The sequence below is a fragment of the Melospiza georgiana genome, chromosome 1 (assembly GCF_028018845.1).
Source record: "Melospiza georgiana isolate bMelGeo1 chromosome 1, bMelGeo1.pri, whole genome shotgun sequence".
Lineage (NCBI taxonomy): Eukaryota > Metazoa > Chordata > Aves > Passeriformes > Passerellidae > Melospiza > Melospiza georgiana.
Window position 1 is genome coordinate 100717185 of NC_080430.1, and position 18963 is coordinate 100736147.

At 37.6% G+C, this 18963-nt stretch overlaps 1 protein-coding gene across 1 annotated transcript in view; it reads right to left on the reverse strand.

Moving 5' to 3' along the window:
- The window catches only part of CDH7 (cadherin 7), an 83460-nt gene that overhangs the window by 57384 nt on the left and 7113 nt on the right, over positions 1 to 18963 (reverse strand). The window contains exon 2 of the mRNA XM_058026028.1: positions 16829 to 17235. Within this exon, the coding sequence (XP_057882011.1) occupies positions 16829 to 17038 (210 nt within the window). The 5' untranslated portion in view covers positions 17039 to 17235. The remainder of the gene's footprint in view (positions 1 to 16828; positions 17236 to 18963) is intronic.

The window sequence follows — 18963 nt, forward strand, 5'->3', positions numbered from 1 at the left end:
GGATATGAGATATGCCATATACAATGATGATGCTGAGATTTTTTTCATCTGTTTTCACCATTACATATTCTTACTGTATTTCTTACTCATTGCCATTAAATGCTGGTGATACAGGCAATGCCACTATGTGCCACTAATAAACAAATTCTGAGAAAATAGTGAAATGGAAGGTGTTATTTTACACTGTTCATATATACTTGCTGAATCTACCTTAAAATTCAAATTATGCACACCTGTTTCTAATTCTGTAAGCTATCTGGATTCTACTGAAAATTTTAGTGTCTTCTTTCAAAATTGATTTTTGAGGCTTTTAGTATTTCACATATATTGAGAATTTTCAATTTCCATAGAGACCCCTCTGATTATCTAAAACAACATGTCCTTTGAACACTGTAAAGGACATTGAAAAAGGTGCATAATTAAAATTCTTACATGGTCTCTGAAGAAATTACAGCACTCTTACCTAATGATCATTTTCTTCTTGACCCCCTTCTGAGAGGGCTTTGGTTCAACGAAAATAATGCACACAGTGAGCTACTTATGAGAATACTCCCTGCTTCTGAAACATTGTGGTGAACACGAAGGTACAGGAGTTACTAGAATTGTGCATTCTGTTTTCTGCAAACAAGATCACTCATCTGAATTTACTCACCTCTACCTCAAAGTTGCAACTCAAATGACTGCTACTATTTTCTCTGTCATACTTCTGGTGTACCACCAAGCATCTCCATAAGGGATCTCTTATTACAGTATCTGATTGTTTCATTATAGTATCTGATCCATTTTATAACTAAATCTGAAAACAATGTATTACTCTTAGAGATGAGAGTTTAAATCACTATAATACTTGCCCCCAGCATCCAGGACTGATCTTTGCTAAGTTTCACTTGACACAGCATGTAAACTTCTCTACCAGATTGTCTGAGCGCTCTCAAAGCTTAATTGATCCAATTTGCATGTCTCATCCTGGCAAAATTGTGCATCATTTATATCCTCTTGGACTAAGTGATCACAATCTAATCACTTTGTATACAAAACAGATGCAAAGTTTCCAGCTCCCTTCCATGCATCCATATTAAAGCAAGTCTAATTCGACAAACAATCTGATCTTTTTGTATTTTTATAGGATTACTGTCTCATTGATAGGCCTTCTGTCACCAATTGTAATGTTCAGAACTTTATACTCAAGGCATTTCCACTCTTGTCTCATACCTTCTGTGTGGTCCATTAAAATGAGCATTTCATTTAAGAAAGTCCCCTTAGGGAAGCTCTATAAAGCTTGGTGTAAATCAGCACCGCTCCGTGCACTGAAAGAAAGGTACAGTTTCTATTAATTGAGGATCCCGTAGCTTTAAGGGGAAAAATAATTAATTATATCCCTATTAATTGGCCTCTGAGCCTTCTACACTAATAGATAATGCCAAACTTTTATACTTGTTAAAAGAAAAATGGTATTTTCAGTAAATATTAATTAATATTAATTGCTTCTGCACATGAAAATATCTTATTTATGCTATTTTGCTGTAAATTGTCCCTTGAAAACTACACAAGTTGTCATATAAACACAACAGCATTTTAGTAAATAGTTATGTTGTTTACAAATAGCTGAAAGTTACCTTGTGAAAATAACACAAATAAGAGCTTCTGCAAAGAAAAGTCACAAGCAGATTAGTCAAACTAATGAAATATCTACACACTTCAAATCACTAAAATCAAACTTTCTGAAGTGGACAGAAAGTTCTATTTCCTAATCTCACTAGTGATTCACTAATAGAATTTATATTCTCTGCCTGTCTCTAGTTTATAGACAAGTTCAAAGGTTGCTGTGTTTCTTCAGCCACACTCTTACCACATATTCCAATCTGTTGAATTCATTGTCCAATAGTACCCCCTGCTCTTCTGAGAGTTTGTAGCGGGCATATTTTTTTCTTACATACATCCTTTTCATCACTTCTTCCACTTTTCTGCTCTCCATTAATCTCTATTCATATTTGCCCAATAAAATTCATGAGAAGGCAAAGAAATTGTTTAGAGATTTTTGAAAATTTGTTTTCAGTGAAGAATACATGAGAAACTCTAAAGCTTGTTGTTCACAGAAGTCATCAATCAACTGGTGGCCAGTGTTCATGACAGCTCATGATAAGGAATACCCTTCAGTTTGCTCTGCAGCTACTTTTAAAACTTGTGGAAGACTAGAAGGTAAAACCAGTGCCTACATAAAAGACTAAAGAAATTAGAATACATTATTAAATTCTGTAATAAATTTTAGCAAAGGTAAAGCATGCCAGTTCACTTATAAAACCATGCTTTTGTGTCCATATATACACAAAAATAGTGGTACAAGTGGAAGGATGGTAGCGCACCAGCAAATCTAGTGAATTCAATATTAACTGGTAAAAAACAAAACTAATTAATCAACCAAGCCAATTTAATAATTTAAAAAATGCATTGGGACAGTAAAAGACCTTCTATTAGTATGAATCATGATAAAAAGTAATAGCATTAAACCAGCAATTCCTTTCCTTGTCTTGCATTTCATACCCAGTGGACAGGTCATATGCAAGCTGTTCATACTGCACTCTTGGTAGAGTCTTTGCCCTGGTTACAAAGGCAAGTAAAGCCCCTGCTATCTTCAGATTCTGTTCTAATTTTAAAAATGTAGGGCCCCATAGCTTACAATAGGATTTTGCAGGTGCAAGTCAGTGAAACATAACAAACAAGTCTGAGGATGACACTCAGTTTGCTGTCTCTCAGCTGTGTTAGCTCAGCAGGACTAATGGCAATAATAAGCGAGAAAAAAATTATCACTGGAACAGGCGGGTGTGACTCACACATAGAATGCATCTACTGAGTAACACAGTATAATTTTATGTAGTCTCTTTTAAGAGCAAATTTTCTGCTAGTCTGTAAACCATCAGACACATATTAAACCATCATATTGTTTGTATGAGTTTCCAAGCCTATGTGAAGACTCAGGGCCCTGAGTAGACATTGCCATGTGACAACCTACTGCTTTTTCTGACACTCCACCCTGAAGGTATTTAAATACTGAGATAAAAGATTTATCAATGCTTTTGTTGAGCCCAAACTTACAGGAAAATATCAGGGAGGGCCTATTGATTACAGAGACATACAACTTCAGTAATACATAAAGAAAAACTCTTACCTTGCCTTACAAGACATCATTTATAAGGTGATGTTATCTTCTACCAAACATTAAATAGTACCTTTAATGTTTAAGAAAATCTACCTTATTTTACTGCACTAGTTCTATTGTAAACCAAAGATCCATTTTGATTTTGAGCATACACTGAACGTAGTGCTCATCCTCAGTTGTATCCGTGTTTTCACCAGATTCAAGTTACTATGGAAGAAAAAGCATCTGGTTTCACTCCATGACTCTCTACAATGTCACACATACGATTTCTGCTGAAGTTCTCTTATCAGTAAAAGTCATTTACATGTACAGGAATGTTTGATTCCAGGAAAATTTGTGATACTGCAGATCATTTTGGTCACTAATAAATTTAACTCTTCTAACCCTGAAGGTGAAAGTCTCCCCTTTATCCTGCTAATTATTTTACAAAGTAATTTTCCAAAAAATATAATCTGAGACAAAAATTGTTAGCACATCCTGCTAAAGCCTCAAACTGTGTTACAAAATGCTATTTGCATTTTAAGTATAATACAAAGCATTCATCAAAGAATCAGAACTGAAAGACTGGCCACTGTCTAAAACACATATGACAACATAATTTCAGAAGCAAAGGTAAATATCTTCCCTTTTTAATATGGTATATAGATACAGACCCTTATATCTTTAAATCAGAAGGATCTGTCATCAGGGTGGACGTCTTAATCTTTCCATCTTCCTCACAGTCTAATTTTCTGCTTGGCAGGTATTTTGGAAGCCTGACAAAGCACCTGGGCCCTCAGTCTGTATCATCCCACACTCAAAGCAGTCATTGACTTCACTTTGTGCTACTAGAAGTAAAATTGCCAAAAAAACCCAAAAATCCAGAAAGATGACTTTGTCAGTAGACTAGCAGAATGGACCATCATTGTCTACCCATCTCTGCTTACTAAAATAAGAGATGAATGGCAATTGTTGAATGTGATACTGTGACTTAGATAGTGTGGAACAGCATCTAATTTTGACAGGACACTGAAATTAGTCTGCATGAAAAAATCTCATGCAGCCTGAAAACAGATGGGAGGAAATATAGTTACATGAAATGATCAATGTCAAAATGCCAGTCTAGAAGGAAAGGTGCCTACTAAAGTTCTGAAAACCATGGATGACATTATTTCATCCCTTTAGCACCCAGGAAAAAATTGCTTTGTAAGGTGTGAGCTGCCTTCTTAAATGGTAGACCAGAGAACTCATAATTTTGATTTTTGGCTCTTAATTTGGAAACAGTCTGGACATGGTCCAGTTACTTCCCTGACAGCTGCACATATTTGCATCCTTCCATCCATCTGCTGAGAGCTCAGACTTGCTTGGACTCCTCCAGATCTTCATGTTGTTTTTTACTTACCCATGCTTTATCTTGACCCAGTAATTCTTGGAACCTCTATGTATAGAATGCTATTCTGTCTTGTCCTGGGCTGTCTGGCACTCTGCTGTTCATGTTTTAGGCTTTTTTTTTTTTTTATAAATTCCAAATTCTCCAGCCCTTTCCGTAATGTTTTATAAGAAATATTTACATCTTTCATTTTCTATTCATTGCTTCCTTAGTCTCATTAAAGAAGCATAAAAACTTGTTCTACTAGTTTTTTGTCTTGATGATATTTGCTTTTGATGTCTTGCATCACAGATTACCTTGCTGCACACAGCGTTTTCCTCTTTTGATTAAAAATGAACTTTACTTAACTTTTTTATCTCTTTCAAATACATCTACTAGTTAACAGACCTACTCCCCTGTATATTTCTAAAACCTGGCCACCTGCCCTACTTCTCCATCTGTGCTAACATAACCAAGTCAGGTCTGCTTTCTAGAACCCACGGGGTGGATTGAGGTGACCTAAACCAATGTGTGATTCATACAGACACATGTAGCTTCTTCAGCAAAGAGCATAGGGAATCAAGACCTACACTTAAGGTGATCCTCCCCTCAGTCCCTGTCCTCATTCAAAAGACCATCTCTATCCATGTGGATGACAACAAGGTGATCAGGAGTAGTCAGCATGGATTCATTAATGCTAATTCACACTGGACCAACCTGATTGCCTTCTGTAATGAAACTGCTTGGAGGGATGGGGGCAGTAGGTATTTTCTACTTTGACTTCAGCAAGGTTTTCAGCACTGTATCTCTCAACATTTTCACAGGCAAATTCAGGAGGTGCGGGTTGAATGAGTGCACAGTGAGGATGACTGAGAACTGGCTGAACCAGAGGGCTGCAGTCAGTGGCACAGGGTGTACCTGGAGGCCTGTCATAGTGGTGTCTCCCAAGGTTCAAAACTATGCCCAGTATTTAACTTGTTGATCAATGGCTTGGATGGAAGGGCAGTTGTCTCCTCAGTAAGTTCAGTGATGACACAAAGCCTGGAGGACTGGCCAATATCCTAGAAGGCTGGACAGCCCTTCTGAGGGACCTCGACAGGTGGGAGAGATGAACAGAGAGGAACTGTCTGCAATTCAACAAAGACAAGTGCAGGGTCCTGCCCCTGGAGAAGAATAACCCCATGGACCAGGACAGACAGAGGGTGACCTGCTGGAAGGCAGCTCTTTGGAGAAGGACCCGGGTGTTCTGGTAGACAGCAAAATGTCCAAGGGCCAGTGTGCTCTTGTGGCCAAGAAAGCCAGTGGGATCCCGGGGTGCATTAGGAACAGCACTGCCAGATGGTCAAGGAAGGTGATCCTGCCCCTTTACTTAGCCCAGGTGAGGCACATCTGGAGTGCTGGGTCCAGTTCTGGACTCCTCTGTACAAGAGAGAGCTCCATGGAGCTCCTGGAACAGGTCGAAGAGAAGGCAACAAAGATGCCTAGGGGACTGGAGCTTCTTTCTTACAAGGACAGGCTGAGGGAACTGGGCCCATTCAGCCTCAAGCAGAGACGACTGAAAGGGGTCCTCACCAATGTCTAGAAGATTTTGAAGAGAGATGCCAAGAAGATGGAGCCAGACTCTTCACCAAGCAATAAAACAAGACAGAACAGGCAGAGACGGATGCACAGAAAGGTCCATCTGAACATAAGGAAGAATTTTTTTATTGTGCAGATGACCACACACTGGAATGGGCTACCCACAGGAGTTGTAGAATCTCCCTCACTGAAAATATTCAAGAGCTGTCTGGACACAATCCTATGACATGTGCTCTGAGATGATCCTGCTTGACCAGGGAGGTTGGATCAGACAACCCACTGTGCTCTCTCCTAACCTGAGCCATTCTGTGATTAGACTGTTATACCTTAATCTAAATTTATTTTCTCATTGATTTCAGTTTTACATTAGGCTCTAGAGTGATAAAAACCAAGTAAAATGCTTCATCATGTCCCTTCCTATCTCACACTTAATCTTTGGCCTACTTTTTCTTCTCTTTAACTTTTTCAATCTCTATGTTCCCAAACTAAAACCAATATAGGCTAGAATTTTTATCTTTTCCTTGAATCTTAAGATAAATCTAAATTAAATAAATGTGTCAGTATAAGCAGGAACTATTCCTCAATGTGAGGTCCCTCCATTGCTTCCTAGACATAGATACCCACTTGTGTAAATGCTTCATCAGTGCTATTATTCTAACTCCTGCATATTTGCTCCATAAAACCTTGTTTAACATGGTTCATGTTTCAAACAACTATTATTTCCTTTGCTTTGGGACTGATACTTGCTCAGAAGTATGCTTGATTCAGCATAAAGATAAAAAAACCCAGAAAAGCAATAAGGCTTTAAGATTCTCAGCATGGTAGTGGGCATGAATTTGTAAAGAAAGAAACAAACATGAATAGTGCAATTTGAATCTTACAATGAGAAAGGAAGTAACAGTCTCACTTGGCTTATTTCCTGTTTAGATGAAGCAACAATAGAGTGCTTTTGTTCACAGCTTTTCACTGTCAAAAACATATTCAAAAAAGGAGGGGATGAATGAAAGAGCAGTATGGATGAACACAAGACTACAGTGTAGACTCAAAAGGAAAACCTTTTAGAAGTATTGTTTGATTAAGCAACAGCTAAGTGCTAAAGGGTGAAAGATGGTGGGAAGGATAACATTCTGCATATACAATAAGGATATGAACATCCAGGAGCAAGTGGAATTATTTAAGCAGTTTTTAATATGTAGACTATGTAGAATTAAAACCCTGCCAGTTTAAAAAGAAACATAAAAACATGCCAAGCACTTTTCGAAATGCCTGCTCTGCCCATATAATGTGTATAGATTGTGTAAAAAAGACAAGTTAAGTATTTGCTAATTTATGGCATTACGTTTATACCATGATTATGGAAACTTAAGAAATGACCATCTGCTTTTCCCAGCTGTGTCTGGAAACTTTTCATTGTTACAGGATAACAAGGTAAAATTCACGTAATACAGCACCTGCCTACCTTGTAAGGAAAATGAATTGCCTGATTGCCTAGTCAGCAGGGTAACAATTTGGTACCTCAGTATGAAGTGCTTAAGCAGCTTATCATCCTTACACATGAACAATCCAGCTACCAGATTTTCCATATTTTGGAAGCATTTCAAATGAAAAACAACTTTCTGGGTTCAATTCTTCTCACACATACTCCACAGCAACAGAATTGCATGTCTTGTTAAACCCTAAGGTAATTTCTCATGATTTACAGAAACAGGAAAACTAAATGAAACAGTATGACTCTGGCAATGTTTTGTGGAAATCATGCAGAAAAATCTTACATCACCTAGAAAATTACATTAAATTTCTTTCTTTCTACTCAGAGAGGGCCTAAGAATTTTCTGTGTTGTAGGTAAAACATTTACTATGTAAGTGTCCTTTGTTATTCTTAGCATATACCTTTGGACCCACACACAATGTCACAATAAACCCCTTTGCTGCTATAGGAACATTAGAGTACTATAGGAATGGAAGCCACTATTTCTTCACTCACAAAATGTGGAATATGTTCATATATGTTGCAAATCAATCTTCAGTATTCCTCTTTCACTAACTTATAGAATAAAATATCAGTTAAATATTCAATTTTGAAATTTGAATTTGAAATTTGACCAGACATTTGTATTACAACACTAATACTCTCAAATGGTCTCCAAGTGTGAATAAAACTGATCTGAAGATTTTGGACTAAATCTTCAGTTGCTCTATGAACAGTATAATTTAATAATCAAAACATATTAAAAAAATTTTAGCCTTCTTCTTGAATGTTTAGAATTAGCTTCTTCTCCCAGGGGAGGACTCTGAAAAAGACAGCTTGAGACCAAGTCAGCAAGGCATATTTTGTGTTTCCTGGTACATGAGTAATGGCGCATGAACTTCTGTATGCAAAAGAGCTATATCTCTCTTGGCATTCCTATTTATCTGGAAGAAAAAATAAGGCTTATTCTTTGCTATGTTTATGACTTGTAGTGTGCTACTACCATACTATGTGCCTTACACCTACATAAATAACAATATTACTTTTGCAACAGCACAGGGCTGTAACATCACCAAATATTTTTACACTGACAGAACTTAATGGTAGTATTTTTTTTTTCAAGAACATCTGGAAGAAATAATATTAAATATATTCTTCAACTTTATGAACCTGTTTACTGATTTTGGTGATAGGTATCTGTTGCCAATGAGCTTCTTCATTGGCTAAGTTTACACTCTCCCGGAAAGGTTAAAAGGGTTCCCATTTATACATTGAGCTCAAATTAATTATAGTTAGGTGTTCATAACATTTATTTATATATCAAGTAAACAACCCCCATGCCTATTTTTAACTGGCTAATTCTCCTTCTTATAACCTTGAAATTATGAAAGATAAAGCATTATGACATCCTCAAACTTCTGCTCTTGGTATAGGCTGGTACTCATACCATGACCATGGTTTGAACAGTTGGGACAGAATTAGAGTTCTCCTAGAGCACACACTGCACTGCCTTTTCTAAGAGCTACTTGTCTCTATTTTACATGACAGTAAGTATCTCTTCCAGTGCAAAAGTGACAGAGAAGATGCTGATAGCATAAGGTAGCTAATAGTTATTCTAAAAGAACTGAGCAACTTAGTGTATTAACATCTTTCCTCTCTCAGCAGCTCCACCATTAGCACTTTGCTCAGTTATCTCTTCCAAGGAGATGCATAGTGTTGAGATAATAAGATAACACTAAAGAGATTTCCAGCACTTATCATCAGTGCATTTATGTAAAAGCCAGCTTATTGCATGCAAAGGAACCATTCTCTGATTTTTTTTTCAGAATCCTTAAATATATTTGTCCCAGGTTATCCCTTTAAGTGGTCGAAGTTAGCACTGAAACATTGACATATGTACACAGGTGCTGTTTTATTACATGATTATTGGGGGGATGGGGGAAAGAGGAGCCAGATAATTAAGAAATGCAGTATAATATTTCAAAACAAATGTGAAGCAAAGAAGAAATTCAGCAGTAGAGTTATGGCAAGGCAGTAACAGTCCTGGCAGCACTTTTAGATGGTGACACGTGGAAAATACTTAATATATGAAATGAATGCCCAATGAGTCTGCAGACAGACACTTATGGCTAACAGAAGATGTATAAGTGAAAAAAGGCAACATGAAAAAGGTAGTGTGACAGCAGGCTGCAAGATGTAAAACTATAAAGCATATGCAGTCTGATATTTTGAAAGCAATTGGAAAACATCCTTTATCTTTTCTGGTCTGAAAGAAGATGTAGCCTTGTACTAACATAGATATTAAACAAATCTGCACTTAAAAGTTTCAAAAAACTTGTCATCTATAAATACTGGGAAGTAAAGGCAGGAAAGAGCTCTCAATTATATGTTCATAATGTTTTAAAATGTTGCATGAGTCTCATTTTAAGAAAGAAATATTCTATCTTCATCAAAAAGAACACTAGTGACCCACTGTTCTCAAACTATTTTCAGATGTTGACTAACACTGTAGTTCTCTGAATTCTGTCACTGCTTCTTAATCTGCTATTAGTTCTCACCTTACAAGACCACTGCCTCAGAGCAGGGGTTGTGTTTGCTTGCATTTTAGATAGGAAAATAATTCATGAATGGACTTCCTTTGTCTTAGAACAATGCAAATACTCACAGTCCCAGATAGCCACGGTTTTACAGCGCTGTATTTCTAATGCCGTTAACACAGAACTGTGAGACACGAGGACGGACATAAAACTGGATGCTGGATGACAGCCAACAACAAGAACTAAGCGACCAAGTACATTCTCTGAAGACAAAAAGGAGAAGGAATGTCAGCTGAAGCAGCGTCAGCTTGACTGACATCAGAGCTTCAAATCTCATTCTTTCCTGAAGATAAGGCATTTTCTGATAACCAGCCAAGCATACAGGAGCCTCTCATCTACATATAATTGCAAAATTAGCTTTTACCATTGCTTTTCTATTTTGTCAGAGACTCATAAAATTTAGTTTTAAACAATGCCCAAAAGACATCCAGAGCAGTGCACTGCAGGTAGAGCCTCTCACTCTGCTGAAATACAGGAATGGTATTACAGGATTACATAAATAGCATGGCTGTGCCATTGAACGAAAAATTGCCATGAGGGCTACCTAATTTACTGATGTTGTCATCACCTTCACTAACCTTCCTCTTCTGTAATGGCACATGTTAAGGATCAATGTTCTACATTATAGAAAGATCAAAAAGCTACATGTTCTGGTTCAGTATCCAACCATAAGTCTCTCAACTCTATTATAACTTTTAATAATGAAATTACATTTAAATTGTCTTTTAGTGCTTGGGCTTGTGAAATTGTCATCACTTTAAATCCCTGACATAAAAACTTCTCTAGTATCCATTCAGCTATGAGAGAAGAGGACTTCCAGTAAAAAGGGAGAGAAGAAATTGTACTGTAGCTGTTCAGGCTGATAAAATCAACCAGGAAAAGGCAGCAGATTTTAGGTTATCCTTTTGGATAATTCTTCCTGTGCGCCTTAATCTCACCATTGTCCCCAGAGACATTTTAGCCCTGCATGCTAAGGAGGGAACATTTGGATTGTCAGTCATCTCTCAGTTATTCAGGGTAATCCACATAAATTATAGCACGGAAATAGCACACAAAGCCCACACTGACTACCCAGTGAAGAAAAGGGTGTGGTACTGGGACTGGACAGAACAAGTTGAGATAGTAAAGTCATACATGTGCAGTAAAACTGAAGCATCACTTCCCCAAGACCTATTCAGTACATAAAGCAAGTAAGCAGGACTTAATTATTTTGTCTGTTCATTCATTCCACTTGCAGCACTTGTGGTAGGAAAATACTTGACAAGAATGGTTTTTCCCATTTTACTTAAAAGGTCAACTGTTATCAATTTTCACAGCACAGAAAAGCAAAGAGTTCCTGAGATGGATAAATATCAGAAATACAGCAGATTTTCTTTTTCCCTTCCATAAATGGTCTTCTGGGAGTATATAAAACAACAGTGCTTCAAAGATTATGATAAAAGTAAAGATAACACAAATAGAAAGTGAGAAAAAAATATTACAAAGTGGAAGTTTCTTTCTGAGTTATTATGCTGTCTGTTTTCCACACAGAGGCCACAAAGATGAAAAATAGCTGCTCTGAGTTTGGTGTGTTTGAATAGGGTTTTTTTCCAAAACTTCTTGGGGTGGAAAATGAACAAAAATCTGCAGAGCTATGGGTACTCTCAACCAGGAGCTTACTTGCAGAACAGGCATGAACATTTACATTGCACAGGATGCTTAGAGAAAAAAATCAAAGCAGACTGAAGCTGAGCAGAGAGCCTTAGTCCCTCTGGATGCCTCTAGAAGCAGCAGGAGGGTCAGATCCCTCCAGGGAATTGCACCTGACTAATCTCCTTCTTCACTATGTGCAAGTGAGGCAGCCCAGTCCTTTTTACCTATATTTAGCCTTTGTAATATCACCCCATGTCCTCTCCATTTCCCTAAATGCCAGTAATATTCCCACCGTTCAGTCTAGTTTGACTGAGGGGGCAGCACCTCCACAGTACTCACTGCCTTAAAGTATTTTAGCAAAGACACTTATTATCCAACTCAGTCAAAATTCATCAGCCACATCTGAAATCGTCAGGCTATGATTCTATGAAAAGAGCCCTACTGCTGACTGCATCTGTATGGCCTGAGACAAGGTCACACCACAGATAAATATAGTATGTGAGTAATTCTGTCACCTTATTGAAATATTCACCAGCACCTTTGAAAAACAAAGCATTAATCTAAAACCCCAGTATCCTCTCCTATGCAGCCTCCTTCCCTCCAAAATGAGGAGACTGGAAAAAATACTGCCCACTCTCTATGCTAATAATAACATGAACTTGTTATATGGGTGCTTTAAAAACCCATCCTTCCTTTAAGTTCTCTTAAAACTTGTAGAACTTGCAAATTCTCTTATATGACATATTTTTTTAAGAAAAGCTTAACTTCATTTCTTATTTCACATGCACCTCATTCTGTACTACTCTAGGAAATAATAATGCAAATATTAGCTTTTATGCACTTTTGTCCAAATAGAATCCAACAGGTTTATTAATCTTAAAACAGTCAGAAGAGGCAGGTAAAATTGTGTTCAAAGGCAATGACTCTGAGATCTAGGAAACTATGGGCTCTTAGTTCACTCATTTAACCTTTTCTTGCTTTTACAATATAGAAAATGCAGGTTAGGACTTACGCTTTACTTTCTCTTACATTATAAATAAAAAACAACACTCAGGGCATCTTATGAGTTCAAAGCATTATTTTTGAGAATTGCCAATGAGCCTCTCAAAGTTACATACTAATTTATTGGGTTTGTGCTCGGTCAAAAGTCTCCAGGTTTTATTTTTCATCCTTCATATGTCAGCAAGATCTCAAGGGAAAAATTCAATTCTGCAAAAAGCTTGAAATGGCCCTTTACCTATACCTAAATTTAGAGCCATTGGAAAAGGAGAGTTGGTTTGGATCCTAAAGAAAACAGTGAAGCCAGCTATCAGTCAACATCTCACATGGAGTTCAAAGATCTTTTTCACTTCTTCAGGTATGTCTGTGGCTTCTTTTGTTTGTTTGGGATTTTCTAAACTTTCTAATAAGAAAAATGAAATTACTACTGGCAGAGATTTTGTGTCATTATAATGCCTTTGATGAGACTGATACTCTTGCAGCAGAAAACAGATTAAAACAAATAATAATAAAAAAACCCAACGCATCAGACCAAAAAACCTCCAAACTCTGGATATCTGATAGTTATGTAACAAAACCAAAAAAGGACCAACAAAATGTTCAAGTTCTACTTTTACTATACCCCTTTTTGCCAATGTGTACCCATGGAAACTTCAATTGCAAGACTGTATGCAACTTTTCAAATATTCAACATAATAGCATATTCAAAAAAATTTTTCCTAATTTTAGGTGTTTATGTTTCACTTAAAACTGCTCTATACTATCTTTTTTCGAAATAGATTCTCCATTACCATAATTTACAAGGAAAATATAGAGTAAGGCATTTTACAAAAACATATTACCAAGCAGTAGTAAACATTTTCCAGAAAACAGAAGCCAGCTATGCTTCTAGCTCAATAAGCATCACAGTTAACTGCCTCACCTCCTACGTGGCATGTCTGGAGGAGAACAGTGCCTATCCAAACAGTTTAATGTGTTAAACAGTTAAATGCTTCAGCCCTTCGAGTGAGCATAAACACGTGTTGTGCTGACCGACAGAAAAGAACTGTATATGCTTCAGTCCACAGTCTGATTACATGTTAAGCACCTCCCAAGAAGTGCTCGAAATTACATCCAAGATGATTCAAATTCATATCATAGAGAGGAAGGACCTAAATTTTAAAAGAAGTGAATAAAAAAAGGCACCAAACTTATGTCACCTCTGACTCCTATTAGAGTGAAATTAATGGAACTCCTCCAGAGGTTTCTCCAGAGTCACATGAGAAACAGGCCCTGCTGCCTTAGTAAAAAAAATACATATGCATTTAGGAAAGCGAAAAAAGGATATCAGGAAAGAAGGCTGCAGTAGAGATGCTCAGGTATAGATGTGAAGCCTTGTTAAACAAACATGAAAACACTGAAAAATTAAGGGAAGGACTTGTTTTACTGAGATGAATAGGAATCCTACTACATTATTTACAAGGAATAGGATTTTACCCAGCATGATCATGTAATTAAAGTGTCAGCAGGCAGACACCCAGGAGGACAGAGCTAGTGCTGAACACGGAATTAACATTGGTATTTCACAACTCTTGAATGATTTGCCATGTAACCCTAACATCCCCCAAATGCTGCCATCCAACCAGAATTGCCTAGGGCTTTGTAAAATTGAATAGTGGCAAGGAGACAGCATTTCCCATTACAGCTCCATTTGCTGGAGTGTTTCTGAAGCCTTTTTATCTCACAGCCCTTAAAAGCTGGAGGAAGGTCCGTCCTTCCTGGATGTGCACTAAGACTGGCACCCTGCAAAGCATCCTGAACGTCAGGCAGGGCAGGACTGGCCTCCCCAGAAGCAGAGCACTCTGCAGAGTCTGGTTCCTGCTTCCACTTCATTTGATGAGAAAAGTGAGTTATGAGAGCTTTTTGCTTGCTGCAGCTTCCTTACCAAGGGGGAAAAAAAAAAAAAAAAAAGAGAGAGAGGAAAAAAAATCCATCCTTCCTATCCAAATCTCGGTTTCCTCTGTCCCTACCTGCCTGCAAAGGATTTGAATCAAGAGCAACAATGTTTTTAAGAGAAGAGGGGAGGAAGGCGACTGCTGCTCACTTCAGCCACGCTTGTAGTGGTGCTACACATAATACGTTAAGACACAGAAAGAAATTCACTTATTCACCTTTTTGCTCCCCTGTGTGGGAATGTGGCTTCGGTCATGACTGCACCTCAGGAGCCACATAGTGAAAAGCCTCTACAGTGAAAAGGTTAGGAACTGGGCACGTCTTATCTTACAAGATGCTCAGCAAGGACTGTGTTTCCAGGAAGATGGGCTTCTTTTTGTAAGTGAAAATTTTTATCTGCTTTTCCTACAAAATGGATTGCTGGTACAAATTCCTGAGCCAACAATTCATACTGCTGATACAAAAGCAGACTGGGCACAGAATGTTTCAGGGGAAAAAAAAAAAGGTTGTGTTTTGGAACATATCTGCTTGTGAATCCTAGGACTCTTGCAAAGGACGGGAAAGAGCAGACTGTGAAGCTAAAAATAACCACATGCATGCAAATATCATGTACTACAGCACTACCACAGCATTTTTTGCCATAATATAGCAATCGACTGAATATGAGAATTACTACAGATCAAAACTAGTCTTCACTCAAGTATTTCAAGACACTTCCTTTCCAGGAGAGAAATTCAAATTTGCAAGCCACACTTCTTTTTTTATCTGTAGGAAAGGATGCCAAATAGGCCATTTCCAGAGCCACAAGAGAAACTCCAACCTGAGGACAAATTTGCCTAAAAGACAAACCCACACAGGCAACCAGCAACTGTGTGGCATCAGAATGGATACTGCTACTTAATGTAAAACTTTACCAAAACTTTCAAGACCTCTGTAACATCACCACAAGATGACATTTATGATTCTAGTTCACCTTTCTTAAGGGTTCAATAATGCAAAGTACCAGTCCCAATTCAGAAAAGCACCTAAACACAAAGACAGCTGCAATCATGAAAGCAGTTCCCTATTTAACTTGATTATTCCGTTGGCGTGATTAAATTCTAAGTGCTTAACTGCATTAACACAAACATTAAGGTTTTGTCTCAGTAGGATGAATTAAGTAAGCTGAAATTCATTGCACTGGTATATTTGAAGCAGTGGATTTCAGATTACTTCATCTCTTTTTCTGTAAGCGTGCTGTTGTGCCAAAAGCTGTCACTCCCTTGTTTTCTATGCATTTGCTGTATTTTAATGAGAAAGTCTATTTATTGATTCTGATATTACCGAGAAAATGGGTTTTCCTTTCAATAAGATGATTACACATAAATGTTACAGAGAAACACAAGAGGAGGTTTTGTTGTGTGGGCTTTTTTTTCCCCTGCATAATTGCTGAAGGCAGCGCATTACCCACTAGCACAAGGCAGTAAATGAGCTAAGTCCCGGATTCACAGCTGTGCTCAGTGTGCTCCATGTGCAGCGACGGGCGCTCAGAGAGAACCATTTGGGATGCCTTGATGTAAAAGGGCTGGCTCTCTACTGGACCCGTGCCCACCACAGGCGAGGTGAAGCCACAAGGCTGTGCTGTGCACAGAGGACAGCGAGGCCCCCAAGGTGACAATCTGCCAGCCAGGCAATGTCAAAGAAAAGCAGTAATGCAGACATGCCCTCCTTTTCACTCATCACACCCACAGAGCCTGATTCTTTCTCTCTTGCTTTCAGTAGTGCTGAGTTTTAGGGAGCAAACAACATAACATACAGAACTTCTTTTCTCGGACTACCTGTTAACTCTTAAAAAAGAATACTCATTGTTATGTTACTCTGTTTTAAAACCTAGTATAAGGAATAAATATTTTCTTCCTATCAACGGTGGTGAAATAGTTTCATTACTGTACTCTGTTAAACAAGCAGTGCTAATATACAGAGGTCTTAAAGAAAATTGCAACAGGAACCTTGAATTCTTACGAGAATGCAATGTGTTGCTGTTCTGAGCTAACAGAATCACAATTTTTAGATTGCATCATATAAACACATCAGCAAGCAAGCATCTGCACCCTCCAAAGTTTATTTAAATCCCCTACCTTTCCTACATAGAGTGGGTCTGTACCCATGTATTCTTCCAGCACAAAGAACTGATTCCACACCCAGCTGCGTTTGGTTCTCGTCCTCCCTGATTGAAAATAGGGCTTTGACCTGGACCTTGTGATCTCTGCTTGATTCATCCCAGAAAGACACAAGAAAAGAGAGAGTATCTGAAGAAAATTGCAAAACTCCACTTTTCCCAACTTCATCTTTTTTTTTTTTTTTTTTTCTCCTCGGTGAAAGAAAAAGCCTTGACCAAAGCAGGCACAATTCCAGTTGTCTCAGTAGCTCTAGCCTCCGGCAGGGTGTCAGCTGGGAGTCCAGAGATGATAATCTGCAGAGTGGCCGATTGGAAGATGTCACCACTGCTGAACAGCCTTCACCAAAGAAATGGTGTAATGGGTACCTATCCAGGAAAAAGACAAGAACTGTAGTCAGAATTTTAATTTTTTTTTTTAGAGAATGCAAATTCTTTGCAGTTTTCACATCACGCATGGAAACTGTTTATTCATTACTTTTCTCCTCATCAACACCAATGAGTTTGCATAAATCTCTCCAAGTTTATAGCAAACTTCTTGGATGGCATTACTACTGCTGATACAACTCTATTTATAGCCATAAAGTTTTCTCCTAAATGTTCTCATAATACACCAGGGTTTGTTTTTTTTTCCAGTATAAATGCTAAAATTGTTCCTCTTTAAAACAATCAAAGTAAGTGTAGTTATTATTTACAGTCATTTGGTTTGATATTTTCTCTTCTGTCTGCCATGGTCTCCTTTACTTAACATTACTATGATATAATTACAAACCAGCTAGAGACACCAAGTTGTAATAATGGCAGGGATACATCCTAGATTAACTGTCTTCCATATAACTCAAAAGTAAAATGAAGGTGCATAAGATGAATCGGAACAATTTGATTGATTCTTAGTCACAGTACACCAGATGCTATGATGTGTTCTTATCTGAATCTGACCTGGTAAAAGGCCCTGAGTCTCCCCACTCAATTTCACTACATTCCTAAAGCAAATGTCAGGCACTGTAAGAAACATGTTAGACTACTTTATATATTTATACAGAAATATGCCCAGAAAGATCAGAAGATAATGTCCTTTTGTATTTTCTCTGAAACCTTGATTTAATTATAAATGATTTTCCAGAATTAACAAATTTAAATCAGTTTTTATTTAAAAAATTAATCATTTCATAACTAATAGGACTTACTAATAAAAAAACATTTATTTTTTTAGAAAGAGAAACTTCAATACTTAAACAAGACTGTTTTCTGCTTTTTATGACTGTGAGCCTCCTCTGCCCATGTAAAAATATATACTTAGCATAATATTTTTAAAAGTATAAATTCTGTCAGTCAGAACCAAACATTGCTTTGCCTTTTAGAAGAATCACCAGATAAGCAAAGCTGTCTTCTAAACAGACATCCTCCTTGTCCAAGTGAGCAATAAGGGAGACAAGAAGCATTCATGAAGTGCCAAACATGAAGTGGAAATAAGGATGAAATTAAAATAGATAACGGCATTAATTTGGAGTGAACTGCTGCTACTTAGGAAGCCACGGAAGAAAGAAGATTTCATCCTTTATACTTTTAATTAATCTAAAAAGGCTAGACATTAAATCACATACACATTAAACACTCTGGACTGATTATCATAGTCCTACCCATTACTACTAAAACTGAGTGAAATGCAATATCCACTATCTGTTTTCAGTATGTCAGGCCCTTTCAGCTGCAGAACGCCTGTGCATTGTGCTGCCAAAGGTACCTAGAGGGCAGAAACATGAAACAAATAAAAAGCTCTTCTGATTACAGACTGTATTTAAAGCCTTTTTATTGTAATCCCTTCTGTGGTACTGCCCTGCACCAGAAAGGCTTTGCTTAGAGGCTGGTGGGATAAACCACAAACCCACTGAGCGTGTTTGCTAAGCAGAAGCAATTTGAAAGCTTCCAAATAGGAAAATCCAGTGTCTCCCTACAGGCAAAATGAAAAGAATAAGCAAGCCTTACCTAAAGACACTAATTTTGAAAACATGATGCTACAGTTATAAGATGTCACTTCAACATGGACCAAAATTCTTTTCACAGCAGGATTAACAAGCAGGTGTCATCCTCGTTAGA